Genomic DNA, 24,940 nt, shown 5'->3' with positions numbered 1-24,940 from the left:
TAACATTTATCGAATGAATAAAGAAGCATTTGGGTTTAAATTATGTTTATTACGTTTTGTAAGTCTAATATCTTTAAATGTCCGGATTTTTTTCCAAAAACTCAATAATTAAGACATTTCGTGTTTTATACTTACGTTTTCTCCTATAGAAAAAAAGATAAATTAATTCGAAATAATTAAATAACTTGATTTCTTAACTTACATTTCAAATCTGTGAGCGACTATCTTCTTGCTTTGTTTCTGATAGCAAAACCGATAAAATTGGTTTCCGTGACACCCAAAACCGATACGAACTCTGTTCCGAATATCAAACCAAAAATATCTGAATTCATGACACCTACTACTTTTTGATCGGTTTCAATTCTGATTCCGGCAACTATCAGATTCCACAATACCCCTGGTTGTTTTATCCCCTTCCTGCCATTGGCACACTTCGTCGAATAGATTAATGATATATTGGAAAATAATTGCTAGTCATTATCGGCTTGCCAGTTAACTTCCGGAATGTGAAATATTTAGAGAGCAAAAAATTTTGCACACATCTTTTATACCCCTTTTGCGGTTGTCAACTCCACGCGGTTGAAATGAAGTTCAAGCAATTCACCTTCAGGTCAACGCAACTATTTTTTGGTAATACGATTTTCAACTATTGCCAACTTAAAAAATGAAGATTTGACAGATAACTAAACATAAAATCATATATGATGGACTGAAGAGTGATTCCGTTCACTTTCTATTTTCCTTAATTCAATTTAGGTCTTGTCTCAGTTAATGCTTGAGGTAACTATTTGATATCAAGTAAACTGATTCAGAATGCCGTTTTGTTGAAAGTAGTATGGTTTTCCTTTAATGAGTTAATTTAAAATTTGTTCGAGTTTATATGTAATTTGAATTTTAATGCTTGATTAAAAGAGCACATCTAGAATGGCTGCCAAAAAATGATTTTTGCAATTTTTTTAAGAAAATTACTGCTTAAAAGGTTTTAATACAAATTGCATAACAATTGCAAAAACCTGTAATGACTACAATGGCCCTTGATTGTTAGAAAATTAAATTTAATAAAAAGTCAGACATTTAAAAAAAATGTCGAATGTCATTTGAGAATAATGCATAAATGCTACACTTTAGAAGCCTGTTACTCCAAAAATTTTCAACATCAATTTCAGTATGCTACTTTTAAAGGGGGAGTAGAATTAACCCTTAAAAGGTATAGACTAGAATATGCAATTACGTTAGTTCGAAATTTCTTAAAAACTTAAAAAAGACGCGGTATTTTTTCAAGCATTTTTCTCAAACCATTGCATTAGAACTAGTTTTATTTTGTCGTGTTTTATTTGATTTTATTTTTATTTTTTGATTGTTCAAACCCCGTTGAGTATCTTAGAAATCTTTCGAAAATGATTTTATTTTCACCCGTCTGCTTTTAAGCGAATAAATGGTCTACAATTTCACACAATGTTCGTACATATGTATGTATGGATACCTTTTTTGATAAACTTACATACATATAGTGTTATTAATTTATTTCAGGTTTTTATTTTTAATATTTTTATTTTATTTTATTTTAATACATTTTTATACAAATTTTCTTTACAGGAAAAAAGTAATTGATTCATTTTAATAATTTAACATAATTAAATTCTCTGCGCTGTAATTAACTGAACGAGAAGCGCGTAAGAGGACTGGATGTAATTTTTTTCAGAACTGTACAATATTTCATTTAATTTGTAATATTAATTTCTCATATAAAAATAGTTGGGGAACGGAGCAACCAGCTGGCGGCTTAGATACTCATATTATACTTGTAATAAAAAGTAAAATTAGTTTTAAATTTATAGTGGTAACTGTGTATATTTGCATTTTTACACGTATGCAAAACTAAACTAGATTTGAAAAATAATGAAAACGCTTATACGCTTTTTTTAACAGATTAAATACTAAATTTAAGAAATAAAAATTTATTAAGGTATAAAACAAAAATTATCAAAAAACTTAAAAAAATTACTAAAAATAAAGTTTGAAATTAAAAAGTGATAAAGAAATAAAAATAAAAACATTTAAATATTAAGTCAAACTGTTATAAATAAATTAATTTGTTTAAATAAATAAATAATATTTAATTTTAATTTTCTCACTTTTCAAAAATAAATGAAATAAATTTGTTTAAAAATCTTTATAAGTTAAAAAACAACTACATACATTATTTAAATAAATATTATTTTGTTAAATATGAGTTCACATTTTTTTATTTTGATTTCCTCTTTTCTCATCACTCTTCAGTTCAGTTAATATACTACTTTCTTACATTTCAGTGCTTTATCTAGATTTTTGAAAAGTTCTTATATCTAACCGTTTCCGCTCTCCTCTTCTACTCAAATACAACTTGTCACTCTCTACAAGTACCCACAGTGTACTCTGCCCCTGCCACTACTTTTTTGAATATTACAATCCGTAATTCGCTTAAAATTCTAATGCAAAGCATTATTGTGGATTTGTATTTATTTTCATTTGCAATATAATTTTATTTTAAAATACACACTCACACACGACCACCGAACGACGGATGCGTGCTTTACGATTGTACATACATACGACGTACATTAATAATATTACATAATATTTGTTGTTAATAATGTTACAATAATAGAAACAATTTTGGACATTTGTTGGTTTTGCTGTAGAGAAGCGCGCCAAGTTCACCTCAAAGGATTACATATTTTGCTAGCTTATGTATACATACATACATACAATAATTACATAAGTATCTGTGCGACTGAGATTTGCTAAAAGCACAAAGTAAACAACGGCAGTTCAGTTCTGCATTAGCAATTTGTAATAAATAACGTAACTAAAACAGTTATAAATAAAAGATAATAACATAACCTCACTTATGGTTCAACAAATGGAAAATGTGGCATAAAATTGCATATTTTCTAGTAAAAATGTTATGAAATTTATAAATAGCACCTTAGCTGCTCTGTCTGGCATTTAAAACGTTTTCCTCTATGCATAATCGTAATTATTTGTACTGGTACTACACACTTTTGATAGAAATACAAAAATTAATTGCGCAATAAAAATTAAAAATTAATTTTTACAAAGCCCTATATTTGCAAAAACAAAAACAATATTCTTCTACTTTTCTATAAAATTCACCTACAGCCACTATTACGGCAATCGTAGCTAATTTCTGGCAACAATTTCACATCAAAAACTCAAAATAAACAGCAAATTAAGAAGATTACAATCAAAACGCCAACACACGTCCAAAGCCTAAACGGTTCTTCCACCTGTTGCTTCGGTGTAATCAGTGAGTTCTTATTGTATTTAAAAAGTGCTGTTAGGGCGGCTCGCTTCCATTACTCACTTCTCGACGACACCACGATCCGGCCTCGTTTACTGGTACTCATCATCGCTGCTCAGCAGCATCGTCTTCTCGTTATAGTTCTGGCTGATGGTGGCGACCCGTTGGCCGCCGGGCATGAATTTCCGTTGATTGCCCAAGGTTTTCGATGCGATGCAGCCGGCGATGCTGCCACCTGGTGTGCCTTGGCTGGTGTTGCCCAAACTGCTCATTGTGCCGCTATTGCCGCCTGTGTTGTTGCTATTGCCGTGATGTGTGGCATTCGGTTCGTCCGGATCGTAGGAGGAGACGCGTATACCACGTGAATTTTTACCACCTAAAGGAGAGTTTTGAGAATTGGAAATTTCGCGTAGAAGTCTAGATAACGTTTTAGTTATGGAAAAATATGACAACGCGCACAAAACACAACAGTTATTTATTGAGCGAGTTGGTTGCAAAAACAATTATAAGCTTGTCATGCCATATGAGTAGTGAGGTATTAAAAAAACAGTTAGTTTATGAAAATTTATAAATAAAAGAGTTTAAATATTTTTAAAATTTATTTTTGGAGTTTTTTATCTGAATTTTTTGCTATTAAAGGAGTTATTCTTAGGAAAAATTGGAAAATTGTTTCAGTAAATGCATTCAAAGCTGAAAGTACCTCAAGAACACATTTGACCCGAAGTGATTCGTGTGAAAATACTTTCTTTCTTTTCTTTTGATGTTCGTGTGAAGCGTAAACGACATATATAAAAAACTTAAAAGGGTCATAAAAAGCCCAATCAGGCAAATACGAAGGCTGAACGATTTCATTTCGCATTTGACGAAAAAATCAGTCACAAACTTGCTAAAATGTGACAGCGCATTCAAGTTTTTTGTGCCAGTTTAGCATTGACACGCTTTGTACCCAAAATGTGTAGAGTCGATCTATAAGACGTCTACAGATCCTCTGCTGTCTCTGTTATGCCAGCAAAACGCTTTTCAAGCGCTGTTTCTAGAACTTTTTCGAGGTTATCGTCATTAACAGAGGTACTTTGTGAGTTTATATGGACCATTCTGGGCCAAATGTGATCTTGAGTACATTTATATGAGACAATACTTCTCCAAGAAATGAGCTAATTTTTTTATTTATACTTAAAATAATATTTAAAATAAAAAAATACAAAAAACACATACAATCATACTTAAGCACACATCTTTTATTTAATATTTATAATAAAAATTCATACAATATTTCATTTAAAAATAATTATTTTTATAAGCAATTTTCATATAATTTACAAAGTTCAATATATATGTGGTAAATAATCTTTAGTACAATAAAATTGTAACATTGTACAAGGTATGCGTAAAATTTTCCCATGCGCATTGTTTAAGGCTATCACATAAAAGCTAAAAAAGACTATTGTGCAATACAGTATTATGTGTGTTCTAGAAGCAAAAAACACAGTACATACAAAAAATACGAACATTAAATAAAGAACCAAAAAGGTGTTAAAAATCTGTTTATATGGTGGTTTATATTTTTTTTTTTAGTTTAGTGTTATTAAAAACATAAACAAATAAAACAAAAATATCAAAAATAGTATAATATAAATAACACAAATCAAATTTAAGCAACTAAAATGTTATTATTAGTTTATTTTGCAATGACATATTAATATTTACTTTTTTTTTTTGTTAAACAATTTTTTAAATTTTTTTTATAATTTTTTCTTTTTTTGAGCAATGTGTGAAGTGCGACAACTGCAAATAATTTTGATAAATGTTAATAAATTATAACTGTGCGCTTTTGGCAAAAAATAAAAATAAAATCATTATATATTTCTTTGAATCCGATAAATATAAAGCGAATTCCCTCACAGCAACAGCAAAACTAAATGCTTAGATAAAATTTCGAAATTGATGTTCGAATTTTTGAAATTGGAATGCCTAAACTTTTGAAACAGAAGAAATACTTGAAATGCAAAAGGATCCGTGCAAATATAGGTTTTTAATAGAACAGTACTCGTAGTAAGAACAAGAATTGGCATAGAAAAAACAGAAGTTAGAAAAACATTTTGGCAATGATTAAAGTTGTTACAACAACAATGTCGGAACGGAATCGACGTGGCCCTTAGTTTTTGGGTAAAAAAATCATTTCTCTTTGTGACAGTTAAATTCTTCTTTAGAAAATTAAACTGTGTAGAGAAAAATTATGCAGAACTAACGGCACAATGCGAACACAATTTTATAAAAAAAAATATATGCAAAAAATGTTTCCATTTTTTCATTGTGCAAGTTAAGTGCTTTGTGCTTTAGGCTCATACTAAATAAACGTAATTTGTTTTGATTGCATAAGCACCCGAAGGAAGGTGGCTCTTTTTTTTGGAAATCCGAAGTATCAAACAAATACCGTTTTAACAGAATTGTAGATAAATATGCGTAGATGAAATATTGGCAAACAAATTTTTTAATTGCTTTATAATAACCTATAAATATTTTTTATATCTGCAGTTATAGTAACCTACCTAGTGGGCAAACAATCAGAAAAATTGAATAAGTTGCATGAATAGTAAAATTGTAAAAATATGAGCTACAAAAAAGTAAGAATTCAAAATTAAAAAAAATCAAAATACATATCAACTATAAAGCAAGCTCCGATTAACAGGAATATTTTTTGAATATAGTTGGCTTAAACAGGAATGCATTGGGGCAAATTTCCCGTTTATTTTCGTAATCAATAAAAATTAATGTTTTTTTATCCCTTCTTGTTATAACGAGGCAGTGCATTGGTCCAGGTGCACCTTGAGCTACGCTAAACAAGCAACACTTGTAGAAACTTAAAAGTATAAAATAAAAAACGGTGTACATACATATATTTAGAAAATGAACGAAAAACGCATACCTCCCTCGCAATACACGCATGTGTGCATGTGTGTGTGTGTCTAATTATATTTTAGTTAAACTTAAGAGCTACGCAATTTTTATCGTTTGCTTGAAATTCATCCTGTTCTTTTATCGATAATCGCTTTAATCGCTAGCAGTTTTTCAATGTATAAATATATATTTATGTGTACTCGTGTGTGTTTTGTATAAGGCAATTTTGGTAAGCAAATGCACTTCGCAAAGGCATTTTGTTAACGCATTAGCACTAGAGAAATATTGTTTTAGAATTGATTTCGTCGTCTTTTTTTGCTTCTTTTTCAATTATATTTATTAAATTATAAGTAAGTACTATTTCTGATTCTGTTTCTGTTCGCCCTCTTCAACGCTCACAACATTTTATGTCTTCCGCTCGGCGGCTCATTAGCGCATTGACAGACAATGATTTTAAAGTTTCTCATAACGTTGAGACGAGGTAACTTCTGTAAAAGGAATAGAAGAGAAAAAAACAAATTTTTGAAGAAACCTAAAGTGGTAGGTAAGGTAACGAAAATAAATTGTTGGTAAACATAAAATGAAACCCAAGTGGAACCAAAACCAAAATGAAAAGAATGAAAACAAAATGAGTGTGTGTGTTGTTAATGCAATACAAGCGCATTGGACTTGAACTTGGGTGCGCTTTACAAGTGCGACCTTTCAAGGTGGACAGTGTGCAAAGAGAAGGATAGAAATATTTTCAGAACGCGTGCATTGTAGCGGTTTTGTTGAATACCCTACAAATAACTACTACTCACTAACCAACACCTAGGCGTTTTGGGTAAAATGGTGAATGGTGAAAATTAGTATTTGCCAGTGGAAAGCTGAAAGCATTTCAGAAATATTAGCATACAGTATGGGAACATAAAGCGGAGTTTAAGAAGGGTTATGAGTGGTTTAAGATGTGGGATGGCAATAATAGTAAATGATATAAGATAAGGCAGTGCAGATAAATATAGAATCATATAATGATAAAATAGTTGCAAGATGCATAACAAATTTACAGTTATGAAAGGTCAAGCGACAAAGCATGCATATTAAGCAAAAATATTGTAAAGTGAGGGAAATGAACTTACCGGAACTGTATTGCGTGTACTGTTGGTATTGTGGATGGAAATTGTGTATAGCATCTGTCATAATATCCTTGGGATTCATAGTTTCCTGAAAAAATAGTAAAACAAATGTTTTTATAGACATTATACAACCGAATTGCATTTACATACTTTAAGACTGCTTGAAATTGATTGCATGGTAACAGAGCGACCTTGACCATCGGCAATACAGCTGCGCGCATAAACCTATAAGTAAATCAGTATTTATTAGAAAATTACAGATCTAGATATGGTATATGCATTTTATAGCAATAAAAATAAAATAATATAAGATCATTATAAGCCATCGAAAAATGTGGTCTTTCACTTTCTTTAAATGCGACAATTTTTGAAGAGATGCAAGAAATATAAATAAATATATAAAGGATATCCGACGCCGGATGTATAAATCTTAAACCTATGATTTTAAACATTGAAAACTCTACTAAAACATATAAAAGAGAAACTAAATAAAATCTGCGTTTTCTGCAAAATTTTTCTATAAAAACCGTTACGTATAAAATCATTGTTATTGTTTTTTGTAATGTCAGCAAACGTTCCTCAAAATGAATACTGAGAAATTGAGGACTGCTGACAAATTGTCAGTTCTTTCACAAATATACATCCGATTGGACTCCAGTTTATGGATACGACTCTCATGCGAACAATAAATGTTGAAATGAGCAAAATTATTGCTTAAAATTATGACCCGCCGAGCGACTAATGTGACGATAGTTTACTTTTTGTTGGTTTGTCATTTTCCGAGCTAATTTCGTCGCATTGGGACAGTCGACGTCATATTCAGCAATTTGAGGTTAGTGTCATTTTTAACCTATTAACCCATTTAGACCTACCGTCTCATATACGATACACCAGAAGTAATAAATTATTTTGAAGTACCCTTGATAAGAAATTGTTTTTGTTGTATTATTGCATATACATATGTATATATGAGCCAACTGTATCACATACGATACGACCTTTTCTATCTAACCTGTAGAAATGTAATTTTTTTTACATTTTTTTATGTTTTGTGATACCCTAGGACTAATAAAAATAGACAAAAAAACACTTCAATTAAAAAAATATAGTTTCAGGTCTAAATGGGTTAAGTTTGCACATTATTATTAGAAAATTAGTTCTACAAAACTGCATACTTATTTTTGTAGCCTGACAGGGTATATTAAGTTAGACACGAAGTTTATAGTAACCAGAAGAAATTCGTTCCCACGACAGTCGGGTCTACGCAACCGGAACGGACCCGGATTTCTATCCGGCCAAGGACTGTCAACTCGGCAGACTTCTGCCGCTACAACAATAACTACCGATCAAAATCAAGTTTTTGTTTGGAAGCTTTTTATTTGTAAAGATTATACTGGCTTCGGTTCAACCGAAGTTAACGTTGTTTCCTGTTTCTAGAAATTACGAATACAAAGTTTGCTAATCTCAGGACCATTTTTAGGACTTTGCGAATTATTATAAACTATGTGAATAATTTAAAATTTTGAATATTACGGTTTTCTATGTAGATAAATCGACATTTCCATATAAAAACTTATTTCAAACAACAAATAACACTAAATGATCGAAACTTGCAAAACAAAATTATACATATTATATATTTATGATCACCCTTGTTCGCGATAGCTCGCCTAATGACTCATAACTCATAATCACAACACTTCTGTCACATTAGTCGCTTCTGATAACAAGTAAATTAACTGTATTATGACATTCACTAATACGGTTTTTATATTGCAGAAAACTCAGAATTTAAATTAGTAGAGTTTTCAATGTTAAAAATCAAATCCGGCTTCAATATATGCATCTCTTCAAAAATTATCGCATTTAAAGAAAGTGAAAGACCACATTTTTCGATGGCTTATAATGATCTTATATTATTTTATTTTTATTGCTATAAATGCATATAGTAAATTATGTATATGATCACTAATATTTATTACTAATAAATTTAGAGCAATTACAAATCTTCAATATATGAGCATAAACCACGCACGCTCACAAAAAGAGTACAAGAGATGAAGCGAATAAAAAGGAAATATAAAATGCAAAATATTTGACACGCTCCAACGCCTAACCATTACGCATATGCCATAGATATGGCAAAGCACATTACAAGCACTTGCAAACTTTCGATTTTCACCTAGCCAACGTCTAACTTTACGGTCCACGCTTTCTACTGGCTAATCGAGTGTGAGTTTTTCACTAGCATACGCAATAGTGTTAATTGCTTGCGAAATATGTTTATTAGAGGCTCATATTTATGTTGTTGTTGTTGTATATTTATCTTATCAATCGACTAGAGCATGTCAAGCAAGCACGCCTAACAAACATTTGCACTCGATGAACTTGCGAGTAAAGCGAAAATAATAAAATATGCGAATGTTAGTCATAAACAATAACTACAAAGAAAAGCAATTATGAAGTAAAAAAAACAATGAAAATCGTTTTTATTTAACTCACCTGATAGGGGAATGCATAGCGCAAGGCAATCGCAGCAAACAACATTTCAATGCAAATGAAGAAGTTTTGATAGCCCGCCGAAACAGTACCAGCTGAAGTGACAGTGCCGACGCTGTCCACAATTGGCGAGATGACCTTGGCCTTTTCCAAAATGGCCAACATAACACCTGTATGCGACAAGACCGCAAAATTAGTAAGACAGCAAACGCATAAATATATTTCGACTCATTAGAGTGACTCACCTTGCCAAAACGATAAGAAGATAACCGATTTGATTGTACAAAATTTCAAGACAGGCTCGAACGGTGTGAGTAAATCACGCGTAGCGAAGTAGAATAAATATAGACCGTAGAGGGCAAGAGACACGGATATATTATAGATAACTGTAATGTAAATGTAGCCACCGTTTGCACTGTAAATCAATAAAGTGTTATTAAATAAGTTGCAATATATTGTTTTCACATTTTAATACCTCCAATCACCATCATGGTAGTGGCCAAAGGCTTGCAGGAATATAATAATGAATGCCACCAGCGGCTTCACCAAGCAGAATTGCAATGTGGCTTGCTTGCAAAAGCGCAGGAAACCGATTGTATACGTCTTGCCCTTCAGACAGCAGGTGCCATACAGACACGAGCTCTTGATGGGTTTGCCGCGTATCTCGGACATGATATTGCCCTCGCCACCAAGGTACTCATAGCACAGCGACAGGAAACTGTAGATGACAAAAGCTAAAGGAGAAATTATGTAAATAAAAGTTTTAAGCGAAAAATATCAGCAAATCTTGACAATTTCATGTACTCACCTTCGTAGCAATCGCGCACGGTAAAGAAGTACACATACACATTATCCGAATTGAAGAAAAACAAACTGATCCAAGAGTATGTCGCATACATGGGCACAATAAACAGGATGCGCACTATCCAGCGCTGCTCCTGTGGATTTGTGTACCAACGCAGATGTTGATAAATCTACCAGCGTGTGGCATTGTGTAAACAGCGTGGAAAAGCAATAAGAAAAAACAAAAAAACAAAGTAAAGCCGTGGAGTTCACTTTTTTTAAGCACATGATTACCCACCTGTTGGCATGTGATAAATAGTGCCACCCACACGAAGACGGTCGCAAGTCCTTGGGCGGTTTTTGTTTGCAGGAAGATTCCATCACCAACGTGACTGAGCGGATCAATTGGTGACGGCATTGGTTTGGCTTGTACAACGATACTCGGTTTCAGCGTGGTCGATTCGGTCATCGTCGATGCGGCAACTGCGATGGCGGCTGCTGCTGTGCCATTCGGGTCAATGAAGCTCGTTGTACTTGGCGCTGTGCTGCTCACAACGCTGTTCATACTGCGCGTATACACAACCACGCAATTGTCAGTGTAAGAAGGGCGCATATGAAAGTAGAGTAAGAATGTGTTTTGAAAAATTAGTTTTTTTTTTCAGAAAATAAATAAGTAAAAAATAAAAAAATGTGCAAATATTTTAATGCTCTCAATATATTCTGAATTTCCTTCCAATTTGTAAAATAAAAACAGTAGCAATAGTAGCCGTCAAATTAAAGTGGCATTTAAGACTTCAAAAAACCTCCTGCTAACATATAAAATCTAGGAACTTCTGAAATACATATATCTCATAAAATAAAGCGATAAAATTTGTTGTTAGTTCAATCCAATTTTATATGTAATTTAATTCACATATGTAAATTCACCATATTTATATTTATAATGTAGACAGATAAGATTATTTGAAAATATTCTATGAATTACGATTATGTGAAGAGGCTTTCGTTCTATAGAGAGTTACATGTGTATTCATTTCTGAAAGTTTCGGTTTGTTATCGCCACATATTTTACAACAACATCTAGTATTTATTTCTCAATTCAAAGCTTGATTTTTCGTAGAATTTTGTAATGAGACTGTGTGATTACTGTGCACTAAATGTTTATTCATTAGAAAATATTTAGCAAATATTGAAATATACAAATTTCCAAGGAATTTTGTTGCAAACACGACACACATTTCTGTTCTATTCATTTTCAGATTTATTAGAAAATAAAACAAAATTAATGCTTAATTTTCAGATTTAGTAGAAAATAAAGGAAAATTAATGCTTAATTTAAATATGAAACTTTTCCAGTTACATGTTGTTTTGACCAAAATCTATTGCGCCAGTCAATTTAATCAAGCATATATCAGTCTATTTTAGCCTTTATTGGGGATATTTTATTAAAATTAAGGGATCATGATTATGATTATTTCCGTCCTCCTCCTTGATTTTAATCTACTATTTCAGTATATACATATGTATGTACATAAATACTAATTAATGGCATTGATTCACATTTCCTCTTAGTTTTTATATAAGGATAGTAAAAATTACCGTTAGTCAGGTTAACTAGGTAGATGATAAGTTAAATTGTAATTGATGGTATTTTTAGGAGTTGGAGAATAATAAGATTAGAAAAAACTTTTAAGTTTTTTTGTCTAAATTAAATTTTTCTAAAAACATTACTTAGTTGCTAAAATGGTGAACAACGCTTTTTTGCCCAATTCGCTGTAATCAGTGGCTGAATTCTCTCGAAACTGTATGTTTCAAGTCGGGCTACAATGGTAGTCGGAGACGAACGCACTTAAATTATAACATTATGTAGTACACAACCAAAGATATTTTTGTTGTCATTGCATTTTTTTGTCATAAACAATTTAATGCTATTTTTTCAATCAAAAGTTGAAGTTTTCTTACTGTTCTAGCAAGTCTAAAGTACTGCTTTTACATGTTTAATAAAACCTGAGAGAATCCTAGCGTAAGTTGTGAAAGTAAAGGACATTATGTTTATGTTAACATCTTAAGGGATTATTCCACTTTCAGGTCAGAAAAAAAGAGGAACTTTTTTTCAGCTTAAAATAATTTAAAATCCAAAAAAATCTATTATTCCTATTCATATATAGCAGAAATGGTTGAAAAACTAGTAAACATTTTGATATTTGACAAGTTTCAAAAACGAAAGTTTTTTTGTGAAATTTACACTTAAAAGTGGCTTAAAAAATCGAAATTATTATAAAAAATAGTATTTCTTGAGTCATTACCCGACAAATATATCTAAGAAGGTCGTGTGAACATTTCAAGTCGATGGTTTCGGAGATAGGCATTCACACCGAAAATGTTAATCTGGTAATACGTTAGTTGAATACTTAACTGGGAACATATTTTTTGCTCTATCTCGGTATTTTGACTAAGGAATTAACAATCCTAGTGTGAATAAATATATATTATCAAATAAATGTATGTGCATTCGGTATTTCTAATATATAAGTGCACAATCGCGTCACAAATCTCCTCAGCATTGATTTCACTGATCACTGATTTCTCATGTCATGTTTCTGCTCTCGACAGTTTCTACAATCCTTAAATGATTCGTCTGTGTATAACTTTATTATGTTGTTCAGCTTCGGAACTCAACATTGTTGTTATTGTAGCGGCAGAAAACATTCCTAAAGTAATTTTGAATTTTAATTGATTATTTCACTTTCTCGTATTCAAATCCATTAGAAATTGACACAACAAAATTGCATTTGAGGTGTGCCACCTTATGACTAAAAATGGACCAAACGGAACAAAAATTGTTCAAACGTCTAGGTACTGAGTATGTGAATCCAGTGCTTATAATATTTTTTTAGTGAAAATATCGGTCAATGTGTGAAATATATAACCGAAATTTGGAGAGAATTCTTTTAAATATGTCTGTTTGTTGAAAATGGGTTGGATCGGGTCAATACTTCCCTTAGCCCCGATACACCTTAAACAGAGATTTTCGAACTTTCCCGTGGCTTGATTCCGCACATATCGGCCGAAATGTGAGTTATCTTAATAAAATTGAGAGAATTCGTTTTTGTTATAACGGTGCATCTTTGTGTTTAGAAAGAATCGGTTGAAAACTTACATACATATACACATGCTTGCATAAATATAGCCCCTCAAAAATAAGTTTTGATTGAACTCTGATCTTCCTACGGAAGATAAAGAAGACCTTACAAGGGAAACAACTTTCGATCTTTTAAGTACGGGTTTTGTGAGAAAAAATGCTTTGCGAATGATAAAATTTGCAGAATTGACCAGTTTCCCACGCACATAAATGAATGCAAACAAATAATTACTGAATTGTTTACTATAAAATGTTTACAAACCACTCATTTATCTCCTCAGTTTTACAGTTATAATTACTCAAAAAAATCTTTTACAAGATTTACAAGTCTTCAAATTCCTCAAATGATGAATAGGTTATCACAATAAAGTATTACCAGTTCTGAAGAAAGTCCTCCACGAACGTTGTATTTTCCTGGTCTATAAACTTAATATTACATTAAATTGTCATCTTTAAATCGTATAGGCAGTCTTCTTTGCCAAAAAGCCTGCGCCCTTTTATGAAATAGTTAACTCCTGAATATTTCACAGATAGTCGTCTATCACAACAGTTAAACTTATAAATTAGAAGTTCGAGTTTTCTCATGGCGAAAATATAAGGAATTTCATCACTTGGGGTGTTCACTGTAAAAGATCGAAGTTGTCGTCCAATTATCGCAACCTATAATTATTCCTCTGATTTCAATATGGCTTAGTCACAACTTACTTATGCGAAAAAATCAGGTCATGTACACTTCTCCAACCTTTATTAGGGCATTGGTTGTGGGATGCCCATCTGCCTTACGATATCTTCCACTAATATGTATTATAAGGATAATAAAGGGTGTACCAAAATTATTCCGATCACATTTTGTATAAAAATTATTTTTGAAGTATTTTTCAATAATGAAGGCACGTTGTTCTGTTGTTTACTACATAAATGGCGGCAAAATTTAAATATTTCGTTAATTTTGGGACACCCTTATTTATTTCATCCCAGTCTTGTAGTAACTTTGGGACAACATTTCTCACAAGCACGTTTGAAAGGCTGAATTTTTATAATTTCGTCCGAAGACTTGTCTACCTTCAGGTGCCGAGTTCACAATCTTTGGCCGCATAAAAATCCAGCTCAGTTCCGGTTACTTAGACCCGGCTGTCGTAGGAACGGTTGGATCTAAACATTCCTTAGCATTTTTTGGAATGTTTATCATAGCACTGGGTAAGCTATTGAACTAATTGCATACTCATTTTTAAGTTATCACTAAAATGTGTCACAACGCACCAACGCTAAAATCTCACGTTGAAATGCGTTTAGAGAAATAGTTTTTCGCCGATATCTTACTCAACTGAAGCCGTAAGAAAACTTTCTTACCCAACACCGGCACATATTTACTCACACAAAATATTGATAAATAAAACCGACGCCGTTAAAGGAGAACACACAAATACCTTTCGGAACTGGAACCATCCTAACTATCTAATCTATATTCCACGAAGTTTATGGCACTGATAACACGATCGTAAACACAAGTCATCGAGAATAGCAGCATTTGACGGAAAAGCTTTCAAGTAAAATGGTTTAATGCATTTGTAAACTGTATATGCGCCGTTAAAAGTTGAAGTATGACAAGATAAAAATTGAATTATATCAACACCTTCCCATTATACTATAAACATATGTGGGTATACACTCACGCATGCATATATTTTCGCCCATTCACTTACTCACACGTTCACTAAGTCGCCTGCACGTCGTCGTTAAGCGACGTTTTCCATTTCGTGTCTCTCATCATATTAATATCATATTTGAATGTTGACAATGACAAGAAAAGCGATGCGAATGCTTGCAAGTGTACTTATGAGATATTAACTAGGCCCTTCTAGCCGCTATACCAACTTACAGTTATAATCAAGTGTCTTAGGCTGTAGTCATGGTGTGACGATGATACAAGAGGAAAAAAAAGCGAGGAGTTGTAGAGAAATATGCATTTTAAAAATAAGAAATATTATATGTGGTCTTGGACCGAATCTAAATGTCGAAGCCACAGTAATTACGGGACGTATCACCATTAGCCGACCGAATTTCGGTTTAACCGTCCAACTAAAAAAAACGGCATTAAACCCGGTCACTCCTAGAACATCTTCACTTTCACTTTACCTCTAAAGACTATACGTTTTTATAATTTCCAAATACCCTTCCTTTTTTAAAAATATTCTAATATATTCTCTGATCAAAAATGACCCATGGCATCGAGTTTGATTTAGTGTTTCTAATAGCATTACGGTTAATGAATCGTTGAAAAGTTTGCAAAAGTGTCTGCGGAGGACTACTTTATCACCAAAACAAGAAGTTGAGTGGGGCAAATTATTCAGTGAAGGTCGTAAAGCCATCGAAAACTTGCTGTCCAATTCTGTTAATGACGATGACATGGCAAAAGGTAGAGAAACAGTGTTTAAAAACCGATTTCAGGATAGATATCAGCACTCCTTATGATTGTCGAGTAAAGATCGCAAGGGTGACGGAAAGGATGAAGGACCATACATTCACTGTGGACAAGTCGTAGGTTTAGGAATATGACATCGCCATGGCTAAACAATCCAGCGAATGGTGTACCAAAAATGAGACGAAACTGTCTCCATCCCTAGTTTGTTCCATGCTTCACTATGCACTTAGTCTTGCACTCGCGCATGTGCTTCGGTTCAAGCCCAGTTATGGTTCATGCGGTTACTCCGAGAGAAAGTGGATATATGTACATATGTACGCGATATTTGTCTTGGCTTAATGGATATGAGAATGAGCGAATTGAAAAATAATAGAAGACAATTAGATCATCGTAAAAAGGAAAAGCACGCGCCGCTATAAATATTTGCTGTCTAGTGGTAAAAACTAATAAGAAAATGGTGCAAATGAATTCAAAAATATATGAAGCAGGCAAATCGAATATAGAGACAGACACATATGTATATGTGTACACAAAAAGACACACGGATACTATTTATCGCGTGCAAATGACACTGAAGTGGCGGATAAAATACGGGGAAGCAAACAGGACACAAAAATAAACACAACATCTCAAACAGGTGGATAAAAAATGCAGCAAATGGTGTCATAAAACACAAATAAAAACATAGGAAGCCAACCAATATGGCCAGCAGGCAATGCGAGTATACCAAATGAGGCGAGAGGATTACGTGTTATGGCGATAGGAAAAACAACGCCTCGTCCTTAAATGGTCACGGTCACCAGACGCTACGCTATAGTTGCTATGTAGTATATGTAGGTGTGTTAAAGTAGCCGTGTGTACACGTACTGTTATTAAGCGGACAACATATCGTGGCTGACGGAAAAATCATTTAAGTGGAGTTACCATTTGTATGATAAACTCTATATTTTTGCATGAAAAATGGCTTTTCGAGATATAGTTTTGTGCATATTAATGCTATGTAATCGAAGCATATACTTAACTACAAGTTTAATTTCAAATAACAAGATTTGTACACATGTCAAGCTCGACATATGAAAATGTCCTAAAAGCACTTGGCAGGTTTTGCTTGTGAACCTAAGATAGAGACATAAATATTTGTACTAGCACGTAGTAGCGGAAGGCCCGCACAGCCCACGCTTTCGCAATATTTTTCATTACAAAATTCCATACAAATACACTTTTATTTACTGCTATCACTTTACCACAATAACAACTAAAACATTTCATTCAGCCTTTAATTATTTAAATGGTGGACTGTTGCTTTCGCATGATGCCCGTGTCGGTGGAAAATCGATAGAGACTGACTTTAAAGCGGCAAGTTCACTGAAACTGCGAGTCTAATTTGTTTAATGTCAAAAATTGACTAAACAATGAAAACTGTAATGGAAAATAACATTTGCTTAATTGCAAAAGCAAATATTATTATAATTATTGTTAGGTGGACATTAAATCGGCAACACAGCGGCGCAAAGGTCGATTTAGTGAACTGAAAATTTATTTTCTGATACAATTTTTTCGTGATTTTTAGGGTTTATGGTTGCGCTTTCAAACAACATTTTTGAAAGAACTATTTATAACAATGCTTCCTTCATATAATGAAACATTTGAAAATAAGAATCATTCTTATAAGATTCCGAGGATAGTAGATTGAAGGCATTGTATCAGCATCGAGTAAGTTTATTGTGGCGTGGGATGCCTTAAACTCTCGATGAACCCTATTTTCAAACTCTGGGCCTCTGTAGTGTTTTAAAGCAGGTTGTATTGCAATAAGAAGACAAAAATTCGACCGCTTTGATGGACAGCAATTCCTTATACCTGAGAATCTAAGCTTTCCCGGCAGATTCAAACGCTCTATAAATCGTGATAAAAGAATCAAAATTATTCAAATTTCTTTTTATAAAATTTTCTAAAACTAAATTTACCGATATCATATACATATATATGAATAAAATATATATGTAAATCCTGATAAAAATTCTAAATTATTTTAATTTTAAAGTTTTATAAAACTAAATTAATCGATACCGATGGCATAAAAAAAATATTTTTTTTGGGTCTTATTGTAAGAATGTCCGCCAAAAGAAACGCAACATGGTGTAAGCACCGAAGCAACAAACTGCAGCCAACGAAACACTCAGCAATTTGCAGACAATAAAACTCGCTTTTCTTTAAATCTTTCAGGTTAAGTGAACTTAAATAAAGAAAAGCAAGAGTGTCGCATTAAAAATGCAGATGTGTAAGAGGGTACACAAAAGCAAAAATACCGTTATAATCTGGGTCACATTTTGGCACAGCGTACTAAAATAAGAGAGTAACGATATTTCCTACATTTAAAGGGATTGCCCAAAAGCGTCCGGCAACAACATGAGTACAACACTGAGTGAACAAAGCTACTCGGGCTACTTCTGCCGCACGAAGCGTGTTGCAACAAAGGAACGACGAATATGTGACAAAAATGAAGCAACAACAAACATGTGAGAGAGTTTAACTAAAATAAAATAATATACATGGTTTATATCTATACAACAAAATAATGATAAATGCTAACCAAAAAAAAGCAGGGAAAAAGAGCCAAAACAAGCTGCCTTGTTGTATGCTCTGGAAAAATGAATGTAAATCATGGAAGCGTTCTACCAAATAAACTACAGACCCTATGAACCGCACGCATACACATATATATTCATATACTTGTATGTATGCGTAACCAAGTGTCTGTCAGACTGCTTGGCTATGAGGGATGAGCTCTTCGGAATATGCTAAGCAAAGTAGCTGCGTTGGCTTACGCTGCAAAGAACTTGGCAGATGACACACCTTGAAATCCTTGAACAATCAAATGGCACTACAGCACGCACGCGAAAAAAAGCATTTATCTGCACAAATATAATATTATAAAGGAAGTGCGAAGATACCGAAGACTTTGTGTATATGGAGGTTGCAGAGTATAATCCACGATTTAGTGATAGTAAAGAGCAAATGCATATGTGGAAATATTGGATTTATTTAATATTTCGCATGTATATCTCCAGATGATTAAAAAACTATAAGTAATGTTCAAAACGATTACCTGAAGATCGGGAGTTTAACTGACCGAGGACTTAAGGCTTTTTGCAGAATTCTCTCTGAAAAAGATGGGCAAGCTAGATCTCAAGCGAACCTTCAAGCTGCCGGAATACTTCAGTATTTTACCGGTGGAAGTTTTTGCGTTGAGGGAAAAGAGGTTGAGCAAAGACGAACAATATATACTCCAACAGCCAAGTGCCAATTAAGGCAATAATCTCATAACGTATTACGACGGAGAATGTATTTAGAAGCAGAGTGGCAGTAGATACATATATGGATGTCTGCATATATACACTGGGCCACTCACGCCACAATGGCATACCGGGAAACGAAACAACTGATAAGATTGCCTAAGTGTCATTCGTCTGGGTACCAAGTCAGTACAGGTGCAGTATATAAGTCGCTAAAAACGACATACAATGAAATTTCTGAAACACTTGATACCTAAGTAGCTAAGACAAGTATTAATTTATTCTTACTTTCTACTTTGCTCGACGTCAAAAAGTTAGTACGGAGTAATTTATAATAATCCTCACCCTAAAACGTATCAATTTTGACGGGTGAAGTACTGTCAAGAAAGAAAATTCTATTGAGTATCAGTTATACTAGAGCTCGAATAATTTTATGAATTGTATACTGCAAACACATAAATCGGTTTCGTGCACAACTTACTCATATCTATATTATAACTGCTCAATGTCTGATAAGCTAAAAAATAATTGCTCCAAGGCATATTGCAAAGGTTTTTCAGTGAACAATTTGCGGCCAGTGATATAATAATTATCTGTCGTAGCGAGTGCTCACTTCTTACACTCTTAGGATTTACATGCCGAGTGTAGACTTGTCTCAGCAATGAGCTGTTTGTTGCCAGTGTAAAAAGTAATGTTTCAATTTACAACAGCAAGGTAATTTGTAAACCCGCAAGAGTTCATTAAACTAAAGGAAAAAGGTAAAAGCAAAAGTCAGGAGCGAAAATGGGGAAAAAATAAAGGCGATGCCCACATAAGTCGTGCGATAATGAGCAATGGGAGGTGAGCTGGTAATGTGCCCATGAAATAAATAAACACAGCTAAACATGTAGGAAAGAAAACTAATATTAAAACAGGAAAATATAGAGAGCCCACAGAAATTGGCCAGGCCAGGTAGGCAGCAAACTTGAAAAGAAAAAGCGGCAATTGCAAAAGGCGCTAATCCAACACCGCAATGAGAGACCACTGCAGGGCGAAGACAGATGAGTAAGTGAGACTTGTTAACTGAATGCTAGACTGACTGGTTGGCTGACTGCTTGCCTAAGTAGTTCGCTGACTCGACGAATCTGGAAGCACAAACTGAGACTTATGAAGATTGAAGTTTGAATTAGGAAGTAGGAAGGCGAAAGGAGGAAGGGTGAAGTTGTGAGTTCATATACATACATAAGTAGTGGGTACTGTAATGCATTTGTGGGTGTGTGTGTGTACGTTTTGGCGTACAGGACGTATGAATAACGTATTATTTACGCAGCAAGTTGAAAACGAGATATGTATGTATGTATGTGTGTAAGTATCTCTCAGATAGGTGCAATTAGTATAATGTTTAACTGTTATAAATACAACAATAATTGTAGACAAGAACTCGGTACTAAGCATGCAAAAAAAGATATGAGACTGCAAAGTAAAGAAGACAAACAAAACTTATGATGGAAGAGGAAGTGCCTAGGCACTGCGGCATAACTGCGAACGTCAAACACCTCACCAACGCGCCATTCAATCAGTCAAGCAACAACACCCGCTAGCCTTGAGAAGCATGATGGTTACATTACTGTATGCTCACATGCGAATAAGAAGCAAAATAAAAAAAGAATATAAACCACCAACATTCGCAGCAATAGTATGGGAAATAGATAGCCACATTTGTGCAAAACGAAGCTAATGACACGTTCGCAGATAGTCAAGTATTTGGTGAGCGGAAAACATCTTTGGCGCTGCGCGTTTCAACCTCAAGCAAAGCAGCACAACAAAACACAAAACGAAATACTTGCTTGTACCTAGTTAACAGGTTTTTATGCCAACAACAATTATCTGAGTTTATCAGATAAAAAAGCGATTGAAATTAAAAAAATAAAATATGAGTTCTGCGAAAGAAATTAAAATTAGTCACAGAAGAAGAAGCCAAAAAACAGTTTACAGTTAAATACCGTTTACATTAACTAATTTTTGTAAAATTTTGAGTCATGTAGGCCACTTTGTGAATTTTTGATTGGGAGACAAAAAAATTTATAAAATTCGTTAGTCAATACTTAACGAATATACATACATATGTATACATATGTATGTATGTATATAGTTTAAAATTTTTAAATAACTTAATCAAATTTTAAACTGATAATAGTTTTTGAGTTAGAGCCATGTAAAGGGTGACCGTTCGGTTCATTCCGATCCACGAGTTTATATTTAAACTCGATTTTATCCGAACAAAAATTTCCGAATTAACTACAATGATAAATCGTGTCATTTTTTTCCTGGTTTGTATTATGTTCTACATCAAATAACGTATCAGTAATTTAGTATATCACTCTCCTCATCTCTCCTCACTCTACAGGTGCCAGTATTTATTCGTAACAAATCGTGTTTCTGAAGAAAAAGATTTTAAAAAATGTTTTTGCTACTGGAATATTTCTACAAATTGTCGCTAGAAAACAAGAAGTGCATGTTTGGCTATGAAAAAAATTTAAGACAGCACTGAAGCACAAAGTAACAAAACATTGTGAAGAATTCACCAGATCTTTGATAATGCTATCTTACCTTTTTTATTAAAATTTCACGATTTTTTTAAAGTTTTTTCAATACTATATGTATCTATTTGTACATATGTTCCAATATAAAAATATACTGCAAACCCAAATGTTACTTCACGCTGTCCAAAAAATGCGGCCTGATTGGCAGTTTCATCATGATAATGACCCCAGACACACCCTCAAAGTTGTGAAGGATTGCTTTTTGGAATAATAAGTTTATATTATGAGATGGTTCGACCAGTCTCCTGATATGAACCCGATTGAAAGCTTATGGAAAATTGTCAGGCAAATTAACAGGGAACAGGTTCACGGTTATAAAAACAAGCTATTTGATGCCTTAAAACGAGCCTGGAATGGAGTAAATGACACACATATTAGTAATTTAATTTCATCTATGCCTAAAAGATATTCTGTAATCAAAAGAAATAACGGCTACTCAGTAAAATATTAAATTAAAACTAATTTATTTTCGTATTTAGCTAAAGTCCAATGAGTTATGTCGCACGAATTTTTCACTTTTTTCCATTCTACTATAATTTATAAATCTTACATGAAAGTTGAAAAATAAAATTTCATTGTTTCTTAATAATGAATATGTGATCTCTCTTTTGCAAAAAAAATTATTCTTCTGATGCATCTATGTAAAAAGTTATGACGGAATATATGAGACACTCGTGTTAGTCCAATGAGTTTTGTCCGACACTGTAATATATTATAGCAGCCGACTTTGCAATTGAATTCAGACAAGCTGAATATTTTATTGCCATTATACATATATTATATAATATTAATTATAAATAAACATATATAAGGGAAACATCAATTTTGCAAAAGCTGCATATTTTTAAAGCTGAAAAACTTGTTACTCACTCACGCGAGGACCACAAAGCTACGTTTTGACTCATCTTTCAAAACGAAAGCTTAGTAAAAAATATATGTACATAAAGCATGGTAAAGAGTGCAAACTTGTAATATGAAATTTAAATATACTAATATTTGTTGACGATTATTTGTTACCAGCGATTTATTTTATTTTGCGGCAAAACGGTAGGCAATAGAAAACAAGTAACAAATTCAACAAACAATTCACGGTCAAACAATACAAGAAAAGATAAATAAATAATGAAGACTTTAATATGTACATACATACATACATATGTACATATGTATCTATGAATTGGTATTCATAGGCATAGAAAATAATAATCGATGAAAATACTGACAAAACCACAAACTCACAAATAAGGGCAGTAAAAATACTTGAATGTACGTTTGTACGCCAAAGTGGACAGAATTGGATGTGAGAAGTAGAGAACACTGAAACATAAAAATTAAGCACACATGGAACAATAAAAGTAAATAGACATATTAATAAGGGACTCTCTTCTAATTTAATAAAACAAACATTTTTATAAAATGTATCTAGCTTGTGCTAATTATTTGTGTCTGGAAAGTTTCCAATTAATATTTGCCAATTCCAAATTTTGCATCAAACCGAATTTTTAGTGTGAGTAGAGACTTTGTTTAATTTCTTAATTTGTATCATATTTGTAAGGAAAATTAAAAATAGTCTGAAAATATAAATTTCTGAATTGTAAAAAGAATATCGCTATTCCAAAGCAAGCATAAGTTTAAAGCCTATCACAATATGTTAGTTTACATATGCGCACATATACCAAGAGGTATGGATGCATGTACATACGTGAGTTTTTGTATATCAACAAATGATGAACGCTCAGTGACAATTTCAATCAAACTGAAGCTGCTTTTGGAACAAACATCGCCATAACATTCTTGGAGACACACGGATCCGCATGCAAATACACAAACACATATTCATGTGTCGTTGCCCCACGCGAACATATGGCTTCTAATGTTTGTTAAGCTGCACACTACGCGAATAATTCGCCTTAAAAATATAAATATTGAAGAATTTTGGCTGTTATATTTGTTTTATAGGAAAAACCGAGGGTCTCTAATTTTTATTGTAGTTATACATACATATACCAAATTCTTCATTCTTATGAAATAAAGATATTTTTAAGTTAGTTAATAAATAATTTTTTGTATTAAATAACTTGAAAAGGAGTGAAATGATAAGCCAATTGGCACAATATTCAAAATTATTATACGGGTTCAAAATTGCAAATATCAGATACATACCTACATCGAATATATTCGTTTTTACCATTTAAAATAAAAACTATTTTTAATATATATAAGTATGTATATTTATGAAGATATACCTATTTTAACATTATTATTCAATGTAGAGGTTCGCACAGATATACAACTTTCCAATTCGCACTAACCTTGTTTGTCTGCGTCTTATTTAGGCTGTTTTTTATAGTATTACTGCTGACACTTTTACAATTTTATTTTCTTTTTATAATAGCGTTGGAAACAGTTGCAAAAAGTAAACCAAAATCAACCACTTGTCATTTATATGATTATTTTTTAATTTCTTTTTTCTCTTGTTGCGAATGTCGTTGTGGTCGCCAGCGAATCAATTCGACAAAGATGACGTTTTTTCTTTGGGTTTGCGAATGCACACGCTTTACGTATTTTGTCCAAATACACTGATAACACTTTAAACACACGTAATTCGATTTTTGTGCGCGAGTTGTCCGTAATTTGTACTAATTTATGCGATTTTTTAAGCTATTAAACCGATTTTAACTTTTTCAAAAATTACTTTACGATCTTGGAGGAAAAACTTACTGATTACTATGAAAAATAAATACGAAATGACTGATGTGCAGTATTGCCAAAACACAAAGTCATTTCAACTCACCAACAGGTGGCGCTCTGATGACTTTCGTTAAATATATATTTTACGTACTGTTTTTAAAAAACGTGCAGTGGTCTGCAATATTTTTTATATTATTATAACTACGACATT

General features: G+C 32.8%; 1 protein-coding gene across 3 annotated transcripts; it reads right to left on the bottom strand.

The window, feature by feature from the left end:
- Positions 1-1,376: 1,376 nt before the first annotated feature.
- Positions 1,377-24,779, bottom strand: LOC126761268 (transmembrane protein 184B). Of its 3 annotated transcripts, none has more exons than XM_050477298.1 (9): positions 24,285-24,779; positions 10,898-11,165; positions 10,625-10,790; positions 10,292-10,550; positions 10,062-10,231; positions 9,820-9,986; positions 7,468-7,542; positions 7,321-7,405; positions 1,377-3,680 (listed from the first exon to the last, which is right to left on the bottom strand). In XM_050477298.1, exons 2-9 carry the CDS (start codon positions 11,162-11,164, stop codon positions 3,397-3,399), a joined length of 1,473 nt encoding a protein of 490 aa, XP_050333255.1. In that variant the 5' UTR covers position 11,165; positions 24,285-24,779; the 3' UTR covers positions 1,377-3,396. The 3 variants fall into 3 exon arrangements, with proteins under 3 accessions (XP_050333255.1, XP_050333254.1, XP_050333256.1); XM_050477297.1 differs by having other exon boundaries at positions 24,351-24,779; XM_050477299.1 differs by lacking the exon at positions 1,377-3,680 and adding an exon at positions 4,522-6,690 and having other exon boundaries at positions 24,351-24,779.
- Between the last annotated feature and the right edge of the window lie 161 nt (positions 24,780-24,940).

Source organism: Bactrocera neohumeralis, chromosome 6, assembly GCF_024586455.1.
Source record: "Bactrocera neohumeralis isolate Rockhampton chromosome 6, APGP_CSIRO_Bneo_wtdbg2-racon-allhic-juicebox.fasta_v2, whole genome shotgun sequence".
NCBI classification, from domain to species: Eukaryota; Metazoa; Arthropoda; class Insecta; order Diptera; family Tephritidae; genus Bactrocera; species Bactrocera neohumeralis.
This window is presented reverse-complemented; position numbering and strand designations above follow the sequence as displayed.